Raw genomic sequence first — 18,684 nt, forward strand, 5'->3', positions numbered from 1 at the left:
CAAGAAATGTCGGATCCTGGAACAACCTGAGAACAAACACTTTTCATATTCAACAAGAAATTTTCTAAAGAATTTTCAACCGCTGGAATACTGGTTCTCATAACCCACTATCATCTAGGAACCTCAGCTGAAGCACGACCCGTGCTCCCACTGCCATAAGTACCTCTGACTGGTCTACCTTAACCTTTCCATGCCCGTTCATCCTGAATCTAACATGTGGCTTTGGGTTTCTCTCTTGTAAAGACAACCATCTTCTGCCCATGAGATTCTATGAACCAGACTTTGTTTATCTTCTGAACTGGGATGGTCACTCCCTCAAACGGTAATCCGACCATATACAACGAACCTCTCTTTCTTCCGCAGGCCATGACAAGATTTCTCTTAACGACCTTCCACTGTTGATTTCCGAACTTCACTTCATGTCCCTGTTCGTTCAACTGCCTAACAGAAATCAAACTTTTCCTCAAGCTTGGAACGACTCTGACATCCTTCAAAGTCCAGAAACCAACTGATGTCTTCAACACTATGTCACCCATGCCCGTAACATCAAGAGTTCTGTTGTCTGCTAGTCTTACCTTTCCAAAGTCTCCAATAACTAGATTTTGCAATGCTTCAGAATCCATAACCCATGAAACCACACTGTTATCCACGCAACAGACTAAAAGGTCCTCGTCCGCGAAGTCTTCTGCAATGTTGACTTATTTATCATTTGGGCATTGATTCCTGAAATGCCCCACCTCCTTGCAGTTCCAACATGTTACACTTGAGCAATCCCGAGTCTTTGACTGACTCCTTCTTTTGTTCTTGCTCCTACTATCTCTGATATTTTTCTTACCTCTGATGACATATAGCGATTCACTAGATAATTCCTCAAAACTCCTTCTTCGGACATCCTCGCCCAGAATGAGATCACGAATTTTCTCAAAAGTGAATCCATCGGATGCCGCTGAACTGGTAATTGTTGTAACCGTTCCGGACCAACTGTCAAGCATAGACAATAACAGTAGTAAAGCTTGAACTTCATCATCGAACTTAATGCCCACTGACATAAGTCTGGCTAAGAACGAACTCATTTTATTGATGTGCTCAGTAACTGAATTGTCTTAACTTCGTGCCGTAGCGAAAAACAGCCACACCTCGCGCCTAGCATCGCATCGTCACTGCTGCACCAGCATAAAAATGCACGCGTCACCCTACGTCTTCCGTCACTGTCATCGCACTGCACCTCCGTGTCGTCTTGCTCACCGCAAGCACCTGCACCTATTCGTCGCGAAACGCGATCTGCCGACGCACTACCTGGACACAACCCTACTCCGAGCAAGCCACCTGCACAACGTCGCGAGCCGCCACCACTCCTGTCGCGACCCACACCACTGCACGTTGCACCGCCTACTACGCGCACCTGCCGCGAGTCGCAAGTCTGGGTTGTCGCGAATCCTGGGCCACCGTGAAACCCTAACTTTGGGACGCCGCTGCAGCCCCTGCGAAACCCTGACTCTGGGACGCTGCTGCAACCACAATTTTCATGTCTCTTCGATTAATTATGCTGATCAGATCTCTAGTGTGTAAACAAACCAAAGCTCTTGATACCAGTTGACGGGAAAAACGCACGCGGAAGCAACACACAATCTCGAATCAACTGCAGAAAAATAAACAATACAAGATTTAACGTGGTTCGGTCGCCAACTGCAACCTACATCCACACGGACAACTATTAGATTTTCATTATATCCTGTTGCACACCAATTACATGTACAATGATCTCTTTAAATAAATATTATAAAATAGACACAATGATTAAGCTCACTCACTAAACATGTGCCTAGTCAGCCCAACCCAGTTGGTCATGGCTTCATACCCAACAATTTTACAATAAGTTTGAAGCTAATTTATTGCCAATAATCCTGTTTTGTAATGTGATAATTTTTTTTTCAAATTATATTCTATTTTGACCATATATTTAATTAATATGAATTAAATATTTTCTCTAATATTTTTAATGATAATAAATTAAACCATATTTTAATATAAAATGTACATCTTTTCAAAGAAACTATTGCAATATATCAATAAGAAAATGTACATTCTCCTTATTTTGTAGTTCCTTCTTACCATTTATTTTGAAGAGGTGCACTCAATAAGACAACGTCAAGATTCTAGGAATATACTCATCCAATCATTGGTATGACATTTTAATAAATAACCCCGTCGGGTATCTTTTCTACACAAGCTCATATCAGTAGTAAATGGTTTTTGGACAAGGTAATATTCTCTAACCATGATTTATTATAATATCTTCAAAAACTTGTCTCCCTCTTTTGTATAGTTATGTCATATGTAATTATTTTAAAATTTAAAATGTGTAATTATGTTAAAAAAATTAATAAGTAAATTTATATTTAATTCAGTCTCATAAATTTAGTTTGTTAAGTGAAATTTGTATCCAATTATATATATATTCTGATTTAATTATATTTTTAATTGATGTAAAAAATTTAATGAAGTATTTTAGTGTTGATATAAATTGTGTTGTTAATAGTGTATTTTGTATTATTTCATGAGTTTAATATCTGCTATAGTTGTTAATCATAGTAAATTCGTTAAATAAGATATTGATACATGATTAAATGATTTACATTAATGCATAAAATTATAAGTATTAATTTTATGATCTCGTTATGGGAGGTGTTAAGTTGAGACAAGGTTTAGATCTATTCTACGTGTAGCATTGTTGTGTGAATTTAAAGAAGTAATAATAAAAGTATTGTAACTATTATTTAATAATGTGTGTTTGCCACTAATTAAAAAATAGAGTTATATTAGTTATTTTTAATAATATGATAATAATGCAATCAAATGAAACATTCATTAAATACTCAATCTCTCCCTTTCTCTCCCCTTGATATACATTTGTATATTTATATTTATATATAGAGAATAAATATAAATAGATAGAAAGAAGAATACTGAAGATAAGTTGATTAGTATTTAATTGTAACTATTATTTAATAATGTGTGTTTGCCACTAATTAAAAAATAGAGTTATATTAGTTATTTTTAATAATATGATAATAATGCAATCAAATGAAACATTCATTAAATGCTCAATCTCTCCCTTTCCCTTTCCCTTTCCCTTTCTCTCCCCTTGATATACATTTATATATAGAGAATAAATATAAATAGATAGAAAGAAGAATACTGAAGATAAGTTGATTAGTACAAAATTTACTGTTATCCATTAGGAGGAATTAAGTTATATATAGAGAAAATTTATTCTAACACTAAAAAAAATTATTAAATAAAAATAATTAATTATTATATTTATTAAATTATATACTATTTTAAAGATTAAAAAATTAGTTGATATATAGAATAAATTTTATTATTAGTAAAATTTATAAATTAATATTTAATTAATTATTAATTAATTAAATTCTAAAGATAATAATTAAAACTTTAATAATTAATTAAATAATAATTTATAAATTTTATTAATAATAGAAATTACTTTACGTGTATATATTAGTTTATAAATTTTTTTAATAATAAAAAATACTTTATATATTTATAATTTTTTAATTTTTAAAATAATATTTAAAATAATATTTAATATAATAAATAAAATAATTAATTATTTTTGCATCTGAAATTGATTTTTATTATTTTGTAGATATTTATTAATCAATATGTGGAAGTTGGTTAATGAATTTTTTAATTAGAACACATCAATCTGTCTCCTTCTAATTTGTAATGAACTCCAATTTACAAAGTTCGTATTTTTTTAAGCATCAGACACTGTTAAAATCAGTATTGGATTTCAATATTTTATGAGGATCAATGATTCTGTGTTGAAGACAATATCTGTTTGAGAGTCGTTTTCATGAAGAAAACAAAACAATAAATTGATTCTATCCCACCCCATTGCAAAGTTGGTTATATAATATATAGTTAATTAACATATGGCTTATTGTGTAATGAATCCACCCATTTGTCTGGAATACATGAATTTATTAGCATATATGAAACTAAAAGATGACAAAGAGGAATTAGTTGGCTTCAAAACTCTTACAAGAAAATTTGTGTGTGGCCTGCAAAATGCATGTTTCTAGTTAAATGTCCATATATGCAACTTGCAGAATGTGACATATTGAAGTTTAACGTTATGCACCACAACATAATATATAGTTAGATGTTCTTGTGATTCTGTGTTGCATGATTCATTCAGTTCTTAAAATATATGAACACAGCATGGAGATGGAGGTGTTCTGAAGTCATAGACAGACACAAGAACACGTGTTTGATTGGACTTGTGAGTGTTTTCTGAAGTTAGAATAAGCTATTACCATCTCTGATAATTCATTCTCACAAGTTGACTTCTTAATGATGAACAGATAAATGGATAAAGGAGTCGTTGTTCAACTTTTATTTTAATGATAACATAAAAAAAATTAAAAAGTTACATCAATAACACATTATTCTTTTTTTTTTCTCTAAATAATGCAAATCACTATTAAAAATAGGTTGAAAGAACTGATTTCTCAACATGTTATTTAATTCTTTCAACAATTGGTTACTGAATTCTAAGGTTAATTACTTAATTTTTACTAACTTTTGTATAGCAAAACTAAAACAATTTCAAAAAAATTATTGAAATGGTTTAAAAATATGTGAGAAGACTAATTTATAATATTTTTGAATAATTAAAATATATTTTTTAATTTTTTGAAGATGATGGGAAAAAATGGAAAAAAAAAATGTATATTTTAAAAATGGTATTGTATTGTAATTAAAAATATAAATATTTTAATTCATAAATAAACTATTAATATAAATACTATAATTTTTTAAACAATTATTGCCAGTTATTAGTTTATAATATAACTAATTTTAATTAATTTTAAGACTTTGAAAAAAGTATAAGTTTTTACTAAAAGTTGAAATGGTTATTTAATTTTTAATATATATGATGATATAAAAAATCTGACAACAGTACAATTTTAAAATGAGTATTTTATAAATAATTTAATTTAAAATGACAATAGTACAATAGTCATTAGATTTTTATAACAAGAATTCAAAATTAATAACTTATTCAATTTGAAAAAATAATTTAAATCCTATTATATTTATTTTTTATTTTAAAAAATAATCTAACAACACCAAAATATAAAATCAAAGTAATATATATTTTTTAAATTATAAATTAATTTTTATTAACTGATTTTCTGAAGAAAAAAAAGAGAAATCTTTCTAAAAAACCAGATTGAGACATCGATTTTTCAACAAGTTGGTGTTGTTTATGTAAATAAATGGTGCGTGTTAATTGAGATAATGTTTTTGTATGTTATGTATTAAAAGAAAGTAGTATCATTGTCCCAGTGCTGAATCCATCTATTAAAAATGTTGTGGAACACTACAAAACAGATTAGCATTAAATTTGTTATAAATTGTATTAACATATGCACAAATATAGGCACATTGAATTGTGCCACAACATCTCCACAATTTGGGGAGATTCAAATTCAGATAGGATAACATATTTAACATCATATTTTATATCTTATTTATTTTCATCTCATGAGGATATACTTCGTCACTCACATTATTATTTTACCAAAACACCACTTAATTTAAACATTAGACTCTTTTAGTTTAATTCTAGATTAACATTGCTTGAAAGTTCACAATTTAAATAGTTCATAAGTAACACAACAACAACAATTTTTTGTTTTTATCCATCAATAGATGACATTTATTTTGTACTGTGTTATACATTTTATCATAAGAATCAAAAATCATTCTTTAATTAAATACATTTCAGTAACACATAATTATAGTTTAAAAATAAAATGCATTTTTATTTTTTACTTAGCATAGTGCATTGTGGACAAATTTTAAATTGAGATTATATCGTAGATAAAATTGGAATGGGATCCCAATTTTTGGCATAAAAGAGTGGAAAGGTCCAAGGAGGGTTCCAGGGTTAAAATTAAACTAATTTTTAATGTAGACAGATAACATGATTTTTTTTTACCAATTTATTGAATATTTTTATTTATAAATTATATTAGAATATATTTGAATTTTTTTATTGAAATGTCAATGATGAAAAGATCTAAATTGAATAAAAATAATATAATGCGTTACACATAGGAATGAAAGCTATTTGTTGTTAATACTATATCATAAACCCTTAAAATATAAGGATAAATTGTAATAATATAAATTTATTATATATATAACTTCATTACTTTATACTGAAAATAATATAAAATAATTAAAACCCATGCAATACTAATAATAATATTTTATTATAAAAAAAAAGATGTTGACAGAGATCCACTGGTCATTCGTAATGATCTTTTTAATATTTATTTATAATTTATATTTATATTTATATTTACAGAACGTCGCCTATATATCGTTCACTCTGAGAAAAAAAAAACTCTCTTCAATTCCGTTCCGCATACACGCAGGCCCACTCCAAAAAAAGTTAAAGTTAAAAAACGACCCAGCTACTCTTTCAGAAAAGCCCAAATCCGGCCCATTCAGCATCGCTAACGGGCCGGGGCGACGACGCCACAGAAGACGACGCTGTGGAAGCTCGGAACGGCGACAGCGACTTCGTCGACGACAAGGACCACCGACTAAGCGTCTCTAGCTCCGACGTATAGTCCTCTTCAACCACTCGCTTCGGTACCATCTTCCTCCTCTGCAGCCGCCTTAAAAACGGCGAAAAGAAACAACCCGACGATACGCTCTCGGCTCGAGTCATGAGGGGCCGCTCGAACCGCCACCGGTCGGACCGGCCCCTCGGAGTGGAACGGAAGGACGGTGTCCGTGGCTCCGCCGAAGACAGCAGGTAGGAGCCCGCCGGCGGCGGCGGCCTCAGCTTCGGTGACGGCGAATCCAGCTTCTGATGGTGGTGCTTTTGCTGCTCAATGGGAAGCCCCGGCTTTACCTCCCATTTGAAAGGAACTGCTCCTGGTTTGTTAAAGGAATCATGATCATCATATTCTACACTTGCACCCATTGTATTAGATTTTATTGATATCGTTACTATTCTAAACAAATTACAAAACTAAAGCAATGGTTTGTGAACTGCGAGTGTGTTTCTTATGGCACTATGGTGTATTTATATGGGTGATGAACAGTGACTACGTTCTGTGCTTGCGAAATCAAAGGCATGGATTAGTGGGGACTCTGGGTTTGGCCCACACGAGGTGGGACTTACGTGTCCATTTTGATACGAGTATCTGACTTTGTTGTTGTCTTGAGTAACTCCATTGGAGAAAAGTGAGACACACCATGTGACTCAGCTTTGTGTACTGGACTTTCTGGACTCACAATTTAAAATTGAAACGTCTTTTGAGAATTCACATCATGGCCCTATCTTTATTGCTGCATTTCTTGCCAGGATTTGAAAATATCAACCACTGACCTTTCCTGTTTCAACCCATAAATTTCTCCATTTTTTAGTTACTGTTCTTGTCTTTTTATGAGCTCTAGACTCAGTACAACAATTGAACGTTCAAACAGCCCCAATGAATTATAGTCAATTGGTCATGTCAGCATAAGCAATGAGATTAAATGTAATAAAAGGGGTTGTTCCTCAGACAATATGATGAATCAAGAAATGATCTCTATTGAAGAGATTGGAAAAAGATATCAGATAAAAAATAGTAAAAAATTGCATAAAACAAGGTTCAAATTGGTAGATAGAAGAGCAGTATGTAGGGTGCATTTTCATTGGGACAAGTTGGGGCATGTGTAATCATTTTAGATGAAAACGTCACTGGCATTTGAAAGGGGAAAGGAAGTTGTTTTTGGCGCCAGTAGAGAGTAAGACAAAGTCAGGTGGTAGGCCAACAATGGCCATAATTGTAGGTTATGAGTAGTAGTATACTAGAAGAGGCTCAATGACTCATAATGACATTCCCATTCAACACCAACCTTCTTCAAAAAAATACTAACCATGTTCTTTTTACCAATTACAGCTTCCAGAACATAATAATAATCAGCGTGCTGACCCTTCAATTAATTAGTAGCTTCATAAATTTTCTATCATTTTTATTCAGTCAACTTATTATCTAGTCAAAGTTTTTCATTATTGTTCTTCCTCTTTGGTTTGTCTCCTCTACTAGCCTGATAGCATTTTATGCTCCTAGTTCCGAATGTACAGCATTGATTTAAGTTGGCATTGTTCTTCTCCTTGTTTTCTCCTATATATGTTTTTTTTTTTTTGCGTGCTGTTCATGATTGGATTCTGTGTTCGTGTTTGAATTGTGACGGGTGGAAAGATACAAGTAACTGTTAAGAGGACTTGACTTTAGTTTATACACTCCCTGTGCTGTCATGAATTGCTCCATGGTTTTTCTTCGTGATTGGATGAGTTCCAAGTTTCAAATGATATGCTTTATAAATTTTGGTTGCATGTATTGTGATTGTGCTATATGCACTCAGCTTCATCCTATCCTGATTCATATATGTTTAGTTTATCTGATATTTAATACTTTCTGGCCATGGCTGCAACATTTGATCTTTACATTGTGAAGGTGGAATGTGGCAAAAAATTTAAACTGGATTGTATTATGATGCATGATTTTACTTCGTTATTTGCGGAAGCATGCCCGGATGTGTTGGAGTGCGTGAGTTACTTGTGGTATGAATTTGTATTACATTTGTCTTATTTATATTAATTGTCCTGAGTTGACTTTGTCAAAGCACTCACTGAATTTTGTTCTGTTTCCAAATTTGAAGTTTTTGTAATTGTATTGTGGTGAACAACTTTGAACTTGTTAGTTATTATTCCTAAAACGTCATGGGCTGAAAAAGGGTTGATTTCAAATAATCCATTATAAACCAGTTAGAGTGTGTTTACTGCTTAAAAGGTTGTTTCTTAGAGGTCTTGACTTTATCGTAGTAACACATGAATTTAAATCCCTTTGGTATAGAGTTATTGTTGTAGCCATATGGTTTGTTTCCTTAAGGAATCAAGCTTAGTTATTGTGTTTCTTCTAATGGGGTTCTGTGCAAGAGCCGGGTGAGAAAATGGAAAATGGGGTTCTGTGCAAGAGCCGGGTGAGAAAATGGAAAAGGTATTGTTCTTTGTGTAAGGGACCGAGAGAATATCTTGTACAAGTTAATGTAATAGTTGTGATCTCCTTCTTTCAAACTCCTCTCCTAATGTTCGGGTTTCGATTCTCACTTGAGAGTGTACATGTAAAAGGTTATCCGACTTTCAAGTAAGTATTCGGTATGCTGATGCAATAAATACGGTAATACCGACGTACCTTTGTTTTGGTTGTTATGGCTATTTATATGACTTTAATGAATCATTTTACCGTTGGACCGATATTAACATATGTACAATGATTAAGAGTGTATTATCTAATTTTTTGGTTAGTACCGAATGATCTTAGTACTAACTAGCATGAGAAATTGCATATATCCATTTAAAGTTCATACAACCAAAGAAGCACACCAATAGTTGAAGTGTTACTGGAATTGAGGAGAGATTTTCTTACCACGCAATGATATTAGCCGTGGTTTTTTTTTATATTAACTACTTCAGTTAGAGCTACTCATTTTGGTCTTTGCTTTTCTTTTAATTAGGTTGCTGAATCCGAAGTTGATCGATGGTATTATATCCAGTTGGAAAGCAAAACGAACTAAATACAAAAATTCCATGCATGAAAATATATTGAGTAAATATGTGGATGCATATTTTGGAACAAGACGAGGAGGCGTTCCAACTGGTATATACACAGTATTGCAGACAAAAAGCTTAGCTACATGCCGATGTGATTAACTAGATTAATAGTGACGAATGCATAATACTCTTTTACACAAGATTTATACTGACAAAATCAAATGAGTAACATGTCAAACGAATTGAGTTGCCGCTGATATTGAATTCAACAATTGCATTTAATTCGTTATGGGATGAGGAGGAGTTGAGAAGTAAAGAGTGTGCTTTAACTGTTTTAAATATTTAAGTGCAAAAACAGAAAATTGATCAGTTATGTATTCGCTTTATCTGCAGCGGCGTCAATTTTGTACTCAAGAACTAGTGTCTAATTATCCACTCATGGATCTTCACAATCCAATTCCACATAAAGCAAGTTAACAACTGACACTACCAAATCTCATTTTCTGATACAGAAGTCAACGTGTTTACAGCAGAATAATTTATCCTTCCGATATGCTGACTATCTAATATCTAACACTCGTAAGCAAATCCTTCTGGCATGTTGCTAAAAGCCTGCATTGTATTGCTGACCACATCGAGAAGTTGCAAGTATTCATCAGCACCATCAACTAGACACTGCAATTCCATAAGCAACTAGTGAGAATTGAACCCAAAATAGGCAAATTGCGTTTCAGTGAAATTTAGAAGTTCTTAAAAGTTAAAAATGCCAAAAAAAAAGAAAATGTGGTAAAATCATGTCCAGGAACAGTAAATGGGAAAGGGGGAGTATTGTGTATAATTAATTCCCTAAAAGTCGTAAGTAACCTTATCAGCTTCACCCAACTTCTTGGATATTCTTGCTTTCTGTTCATCTGATATATCATTGTCTTCAACAATGGCTTCAAATAACTGGAAAAAAAAGAAAAGCAAAACTCAAATAAGTAAAATAGTAGAAGTCTTAATTGAAACTGGCCCAATGAAACAGAAACAACCAAATAAAGACCTGAGTAAGCATTTGAGAAGCTGGATATCCCTCTGCAATGAAATTGTTGACTTCCTTGTTTGCGAGATCAAAATTACCACTTCTGCAAGCTTGAAGAACTGCCTGCACAACTTTTTCTGGAACAACCTGATATATTGATTGGGATTTTAGAAAGCCCAGATAAACAGGAATGGGAGAAAAAGAAGAGGCCATCTAGTACATAGTTACCAGAAATTATGCAAAAAACAACAAATTGAATTGAAAACTAGTTAATGATGCAAAAAAGTGGCACACAGCTTGAAGAGAAGACCCCAAATAGGAGGTCACTTCAAAGAATATATGCAATTTTGACCTCCAATGCTTCACAAAAATAGCATATAGAATAGACCGCAAATTGTGAACTTATATAACAAGAAACCACACTATTAGGAGAAGTTAAAAACCCCTTATCTAGATACTTAAAAAGCAAGAGTGAAAATCACATGATTAACGTAAAGCCAAAATTGTAATTCCAAATCCTTGTCTTTCAGCCAATAATTATGTCAATCAATCCTCAGCCCAATGTGAATACATACAAACAACGTACAAAATAATGTCATAAACAACTTTAATGTATTAAATTGTTGTCTTTGAAAATAGAAACAGAAGTCGCAGGAAGGTACTGCAACAACCTACCCCAGACACAGAAATCAGATTCTCTGAAGAAATTGAAGATCCAAATAAGCGAGCTGCAGACTGCAATTTTAAATACCAAGTTAGTTGAAAAAAATAAATAGGCACACAATTCCTCTATTTTCAGTAGGACTGCCTTGATTGAATTTAAAAAGTCAATTTACATTTCCTGGTGATAGCATTATGTTATGTGTATTAAATAATAGCACACAAGATAATTCCATTTTATAGTTTATGCTAATAAATTAGTTATGCATGAAGTGAAAGCAACGTCTACATGGAAACCAACAGGAAGGAAAGCCAGAAAAATATTTTTTAAAGGATAGGACAGGTTGCAACTAAATACCCAAACCATAACACATCTATGCTCTACCAAGTTTCAATAGAAAATCTTAACTAGAGGATCTCCTCTCTTATCAACCTGGTGTTAATATACTCTCCACTGCATCTTTCCATTGAATTTTATTCTTATGCCATTACTAGAAAAGCATGAAGATGAAAGCATACGTTCCTACAATCAAACAAATATTATTTATAGCGCAGGCTCTCCTATCTTATCAGCAGGGAACTTTTGACCTCATCACCGCATCAACTTTCCATTGATGTTAATCGTTGATTCAGTACTAGATATAAATAAAAATGGAAAACATGTCCTAAAAATCAGACAACATGCAACTGTAAAGCAATATTTTTAAGAAAAATAACAGTTTTTCTTGTAACAATTATTCCCTAAGAAACAGCACAGAATTAACACACTTGGAATGTTACTCATTAGTCTGGTGGAGTCAAGCAGAATATGTTAAAAGCATCACATTCAAAGATTACATTATTTGATGTGAAGAGGTTCAGTTAAATTACACATGAAAACTATAAGAAAATAGAAATCATATAACTTAATTGTTTGAAAATTGAGTGTGTTGATCAGGAAATGCCGCTCACCTGCAAGTATGTGATTGCCCGGCGAAGATCTCCTTGAGAAACAGAACTAAGGGTTGAAAGAGCCTATGGAAGCAAAGGCATGAAAAATAATCCATTATGATGTAACAAAACCTCTATAGATAAAAGACTGAACATTAAGAATGATACTACATTGTGTGAGAACTAACATGCTTGGTTGGAGAGAAATAGAGGAGAGGGGAGTTGAAGAGGGATTTTAATAAAACTTTTTTGTTTGATTCAAATTCTAAGAGGGGGTGGATTGGGAATGGAGGGGAGCCAAATCCCTCATTCAATTTTTGCTCCCCTCCAATATTGGGGAGATTTGGAGGGGAAGATAAGTCATTTAAAACATTTTAAATGTATTGACAAAAATAATCCTATTTACACTTGGGAACCCAAAATAACAAGGAAATGAAGGTAAATTAATTTTTAAAAAGTCTCCCCTCCCCTTGTGAACCAAACAAGAAACAAGTTGCTTATCCTCTTTATTGATATCCCTCCCCTCCCTTCCTCTTAACTAAACAGAGTATCTAATCAAAATCCCTCCTCTTCCTTCCCTTCCCCTCCACTGAACTAAACAGCCCATAAGGTTCTCACCTCAGCATCAAGACAGAGTTCCTCTTCTTTGCATATGTACAAAATCCGGCTGCTCATGATTTCTTCTGACAATGGCTTGAACCTGAATTTTGCACATCTTGAAGCAAGTGGTTCTATAATCCTATGGAAAAAAATGACAACCATATAATGTATGAAGTCAATGTGTTCTATCCTTGGAAACCATTAACAAGAACAAAAGGAAAAGGACTGTATCAATATATCATATTAACATGGCGTTTGATACCAAAGCAACTTTTCATACATGGGAATCATGATTCCTGATCAATATGAATCTTGAGAATTATGATTCACACAAACGATAAGTTTTATTTGGTTGGTCAAATATATTACCAGAAATACTTATACAAGTTTTCTATAATTCAAATATATTATGATTCCATAAGGTTTAATTACCATTTGGTACCTACAATTGCAACAACTTTCCATTTTAGTTGCTATAGTTTAAAACATTCTCTTCTGGTTCCTATAATTGCCATGTTTTTACCCTTTGGGTCATTGTTCTCTAAAGTCATACAACGACATTTCAGATTAATGTTGATTAAATGAACCACATCTCATTCATTTCAAACAATGTTAGCCAACACTTGGCAAGGAGGACGAAAGGGTAAATAGATGCAAATACAGGGACCAAAATTAGATGTTTTAGGTTATAAGGGCTAAAAGGGGAAGTGTTGCAACAATAGGGACCAAAAGAATAATTAAAACTTCATTAGCATTACATGTCAAAATTGATGGAAATCATGGTCATGGTATCTTATGGACATATCTATTATAATTTTGTAGTTAAAATTATTTATTTAGGTGCTTTAAACCTTAGGCTTAGACTTGTTTGATTCCTTGATGTTGGTTGTTATTAATGTGTTCATCTCTCAAACTCATTTCTTTGTCATTAATTAAGAAATTTATTCAATTTAGGAGTTCTTATCTTATTTTTCAGCATATATATGTGTGGTATAAAACTTATGTTATGCGTATCATAAAGCTTCAAAATAGCAATTGTCCTATAACTCGCTATAGCGTTTTTGGAGCCAACCACTCCATGGCACTATTTGGATTAATTACTTTCATCATGGTGACTATAATACTCATTAGCTCCTTAAAGATATGAGAATACCAAATTAAACAGTACATATTAGCATGGAAGACAAGATACCTGCTCACATAGTTGCATATAAAAAAGAACCTTGTAACTTTAGAGTAAGTTTCCATCGTACGCCTCAGGGCATTCTGTACAGCAATTGAAGGTGGTGTGAAACCAGAACACTTTGAGACAGCAACGTTAGAAATGAAAAACATAACAAACATGCCTGAGCATCTTCTGTCATTGAATCAGCCTCATCTAGAACAATAATCTTAAATGGTGGACAAGGATGACCCCTGCAATATCAAAACACCATAACAGGGAGGAAGTTATTCAAATCTTACAAGCAGAGAAAGGAGGGGGAAAGGATTTTAAGAGAATTAGATTTCCCATACTTCCTACGCTTGTTAGTACCAACAGCCACAGCAGCAAAATCTTTTATCTTTGTACGAACAACATTAATCCCTCTATCATCACTTGCATTCAGCTCCAGCACCCTGGACTTATATAGCTCAGGCCTGTAATATATAGTTGTTAGAAATTAAATTACATGTGCCATTGTGTCCATCAGCACAACAGATTAGCTTAAGGAAGAAAACGGAAGCATTTTTTACTACCAATGAATCCCAACTCATAAAACAAACAAAATTGACATTTTGATAAATTCAACCCTCAAAATGATCCTCTACTGCGTAACATTAGGTCTTTCATTACTAACAGTTGATAAAAAAATATTCCTGGTAAAATTATTACCGTAAGTTGCTATTAAAGTGATGCACAATTTGCATAGTCTTTGGATCTCTATGGCTCAACATGTCAAGAATCCAAAGGTAGTTATATAAATTTTGTGAAAATATTTGAACTTAAGGTATTCCTTAAATTAGATTTGATTTCCTTTTTACTCAGTAAATGATTTCATGGTGAAACTGACTAACAAAGGTTTATTGAAATACTCTTAAGAGTGTAAAGCATATATTAAGAGAAAGTTTTAACAGATAGTTCATATCACTTTGGTTTCCATTACAAGTAGTCAATCTTGGATTCTTGATTAGATATTATTTAGCAGCTCTGTTTATTTTGATCTACAGAGCAACCAAAGCTGGTAGTTGTTAGATAGAGCTGCTTAAGGTCTCTTGATCACAAGAAATTGGCATAACAGTTAGAAATAAACAAGCGCTCTTCTAATTGTGAAAATAAAACTAAAGAGGGATACCCAAAAAGCTGGTGGGCAATTGCAAGAGCAGTAGTTGTTTTTCCAGTGCCGGGAGGACCATAGAAGAGCATGTGGGGGCACTGCAATACAAGATTAGCTTGATTCAATGAGGAAGAGGAGGAGGAGGAAAGGGAAAAGTAGGTATTTGAAAAGGATAATTACACTTCCAGTTTCAAGGGTATTTGTTAGCACTCGAACAACTTCTTCTTGGTGGGCAACATCTTTCACTTTCCTTGGTCGGCTGGGTTACAACATTCAAAATTAGATTTGTACAAAATAAAATATAGAAATAATTGAAAGAGAACTTATGTTACTATTTCTCGACCCATTGCTGAGAGCTCTGCATGACTGAGGCCGTCTTATTTTCACACACTATTAAAAAGAAAAAAGAAAAAGTTTTAAAACAGCATATATCAAGGCAATAACATACCAACACAGTATCATATCAGGGAATGAAACGTACAGATAACTACTAGGAAGTTGCATATCATAATATAGAAAAATGAGGTATGTTAATGATAGATTGATAACAGTTACTATCTTCATTTGGTGTATTAGAACTTAAAACCAGACCCAGTTATGAGAAACCTGATGCTAAGCCTACCAATAGGAAACTTAAGTTGTTTGTAACATAAATGAAAGCAATAGAATATGGATACATAAGATAGTGCATAATAGAATGTGACTTCTATCACTTCTTAAAATATCTTATAATATTTTGAGTGTATCTGATGTACTTAGAGGAAAATCACACATGCAGCAAGTATAAACAGATGGAGTCTGACTTTTAAACTATTTAAAGAGAAACATGGTGAAAAGAGCAGTATGAAAGATGGACTGAAGAAGAAAAACAACTACTGCTCTTGCAATTGCCCACCAGCTTTTTGGGTATCCCTCTTTAGTTTTATTTTCACAATTAGAAGAGCGCTTGTTTATTTCTAACTGTTATGCCAATTTCTTGTGATCAAGAGACCTTAAGCAGCTCTAGTCAAGACCATATCAAAACTGGCCTTTTCCACCCTACCAGAACAATGCCACTGGTGGACATGGTCACACACACCATAAGTGAAACAAGTATATAAACTAAAAGTGAAGAAAACTTGTCAAGTGGTGGAATTCATTCAAGTCTTGGTTACCTACATGTGGCATTACAAAGAATGCAAAAAGAAGTTCTGGCCACGCGTGAAGGTAACTAAAAATATTCAAAATATTTTCAATCAGAGAAACTATTTTCGATTAATAGAATCACGTTCAATTTAAGTGATCAAGTGAACATAAAAAAAAGAGGGACGTCTACATTGATTGGTATATGCAAACAAAGTAACCCATAATACAAGCAATTTTTTTTTATTCCGGAGCTTGCTATTTCATTTAAAACAAAAATCTAACTCAAGACAGTACACAGCCCAATACATTATTAGTAGTTAACTGTTATGCAATGGCAAGCACATTTGTTGTTCGTTCTCGTTGTCCAGAATCAAGTATTTATCAAATCAATTCAAATCCAGGGACAAAATCACAAAAAATAACATAATTAGAAAAAGTACTCTGTTACTACAATTAATATCTAGAAGTACCAAACCCCTCCCAGATATTACTAATTTTAAACCATTAGATACACAAAGTTGCAGTGTGTTGTGAGTGATTATAACAGATCTCAAGTGGGAAATTCTCACCCGGTACAATGTTCACAAAAGCTGCAAGCTTCTCTGTGGCAATGCTTTCAGCCAACTTCTTACCTGCACAACCACCAACGCACGTGAAGGCAATTGAATTGAACTCAATGGAGAGAGAAAGGAAGAGAAAGTGGACGATGTTACGAAGACGGAACAGCGAATACCGCAAGAGAGACAGAACGCACCCCGTTTTGAGGGCAGAGGAATACGAGGGGGTGTAGAGATTAGAGAGTCCCAAACTGAGCATGCAAAAGGCTCCGACGAGGGGCAAACGACGTCGTAGCGTGAAGGAGGAGAAAAGGGACGATGGTGTTGGTGTACAAGTGGAAGAGGAGCAGAGTGTGGAAGCCATTTTGGGAAGTGGGGATTGAAACGCTCTTATATGCTGCTGCGCATCTCTATCAACCTCCCTCCTGCTCCCTTGCTTGATGTGCACTTGCTTACCTTCGCAAGCTCAGTATCTAGCTCTTCTTCTGACACCTGTCTCAAATCTTTCCATCATAGCTAATTCGCACCAAAATATATTCTTTACGTAAAACCCCAAATTTTATAGCCAGGTAACACAGCCCAACGAAAAAAAAATCACTAGGCTCAAAGATTCTGCCCATCTCTTAAGACATTTGCTTTTTGCACCCACTTATTTTAGAGCTGCACTCAATTAACTTTTGAAATTCCAAATTTGCCCCTTATTAGGGAAATAAAAATCTAAAATTAAAAAATAAATTCTAAACAAGGAAATCCAAAATAGATTTTTGTGTCATGAAAATGAAAATTTGGAATAGATTTAAAAAATCAAAGTCCAATTCCAAATAAAAAAATACATTATAGAAAAGAAATTCTAAAAAATAAAATCTATAAATATAGTGCAAGAAATGAAATTGACAAATTCTCCTCTTACTTCTATACCTTCCCTCTAACATGTCCATCTTTGTTTTAATTCCAACAATATCTTTACAAGTATGATGAAAAGTGTGGTGCCTTATTCTTTATTTTCAAGTAGTGATGGTTATTTGTGATGGTTGTTTGTGGTGACTGATGGTGAACCTTGGTGGTTAAGGTAATTTTGTGGTGTACAATAGAAAGTAACAAAACCTTAAAAAAAAAAATCAACAACATGCAAAAATGGAGTACAAAACTTCAAAAAACATCTTTGAACTTAAGAATGTCGAATACAATAAATTTTTTCATTAATCATCTCACATTTAAATGATGAAACTGTGTTTCTCTCAAATATTTGTAATTAAAGAAAAATCAAAGTGTTACGAATATAATGAATATATGAGAATGCAGGAATGCAACTTGAATTATTTAAAAATGTGAAATTATATTTTATTTAAAAAAATTAAAATCATTCAATCGACTATTCACAATGTACATGAAAAATATGAAGTTGGAGAAATAATTTGTCAAAAAAAATTAAAAATCTAAAAAGTATTTTAAAAACTCAAATCCAAAAATGTATTTCAAAATATCAAATCCAAAATACATTTTGAGTCTCTTCACGTCTATTTAAAACTACATAAGGTATTTTAGCCATTTTACGTGAAAGATTGGGAGGAATACCACATAGTGGCTGCCAAAATTGTAATGCATCGGGATATTAATGCTGACTAATAATATTTATATTGATAATTTATTTTAATAAAATAAAACTAATATAACAAGGAAAAACATTTCAACTATTAATATATGATGATGTATTTTTTGTTGGAGAAGGTGAGAGGATTAAAGCCAAGCCTAAAAAATATTTATATAAAGTCTTACAGAATGTATTTATTTAAAATCCTTTAAAATGTGGATTTAGAGAAGTAA

General features: G+C 32.9%; 2 protein-coding genes across 3 annotated transcripts; both read right to left on the reverse strand.

The window, feature by feature from the left end:
• Positions 1-6,349: 6,349 nt before the first annotated feature.
• LOC137822883 (uncharacterized) lies at positions 6,350-7,096 on the reverse strand. Its single transcript, XM_068627900.1, has one exon. It carries the CDS (start codon positions 7,031-7,033, stop codon positions 6,524-6,526), a length of 510 nt encoding a protein of 169 aa, XP_068484001.1. The 5' UTR covers positions 7,034-7,096; the 3' UTR covers positions 6,350-6,523.
• A 2,877-nt stretch (positions 7,097-9,973) lies between these two features.
• Positions 9,974-17,393, reverse strand: LOC137820636 (replication factor C subunit 2-like). Of its 2 annotated transcripts, none has more exons than XM_068624810.1 (14): positions 17,037-17,393; positions 16,873-16,935; positions 15,511-15,568; positions 15,359-15,437; positions 15,197-15,276; positions 14,379-14,501; positions 14,210-14,279; positions 14,056-14,129; positions 12,882-13,002; positions 12,285-12,347; positions 11,349-11,408; positions 10,695-10,820; positions 10,517-10,600; positions 9,974-10,327 (listed from the first exon to the last, which is right to left on the reverse strand). In XM_068624810.1, the coding sequence occupies exons 3-14, from the start codon at positions 15,540-15,542 to the stop codon at positions 10,223-10,225; spliced, it is 1,017 nt and encodes a 338-aa protein (XP_068480911.1). In that variant the 5' UTR covers positions 15,543-15,568; positions 16,873-16,935; positions 17,037-17,393; the 3' UTR covers positions 9,974-10,222. The 2 variants fall into 2 exon arrangements, with proteins under 2 accessions (XP_068480911.1, XP_068480912.1); XM_068624811.1 differs by having other exon boundaries at positions 17,058-17,271.
• Positions 17,394-18,684: the final 1,291 nt, after the last annotated feature.

Source organism: Phaseolus vulgaris, chromosome 9 (assembly GCF_000499845.2).
Source record: "Phaseolus vulgaris cultivar G19833 chromosome 9, P. vulgaris v2.0, whole genome shotgun sequence".
Taxonomy (NCBI): domain Eukaryota; kingdom Viridiplantae; phylum Streptophyta; class Magnoliopsida; order Fabales; family Fabaceae; genus Phaseolus; species Phaseolus vulgaris.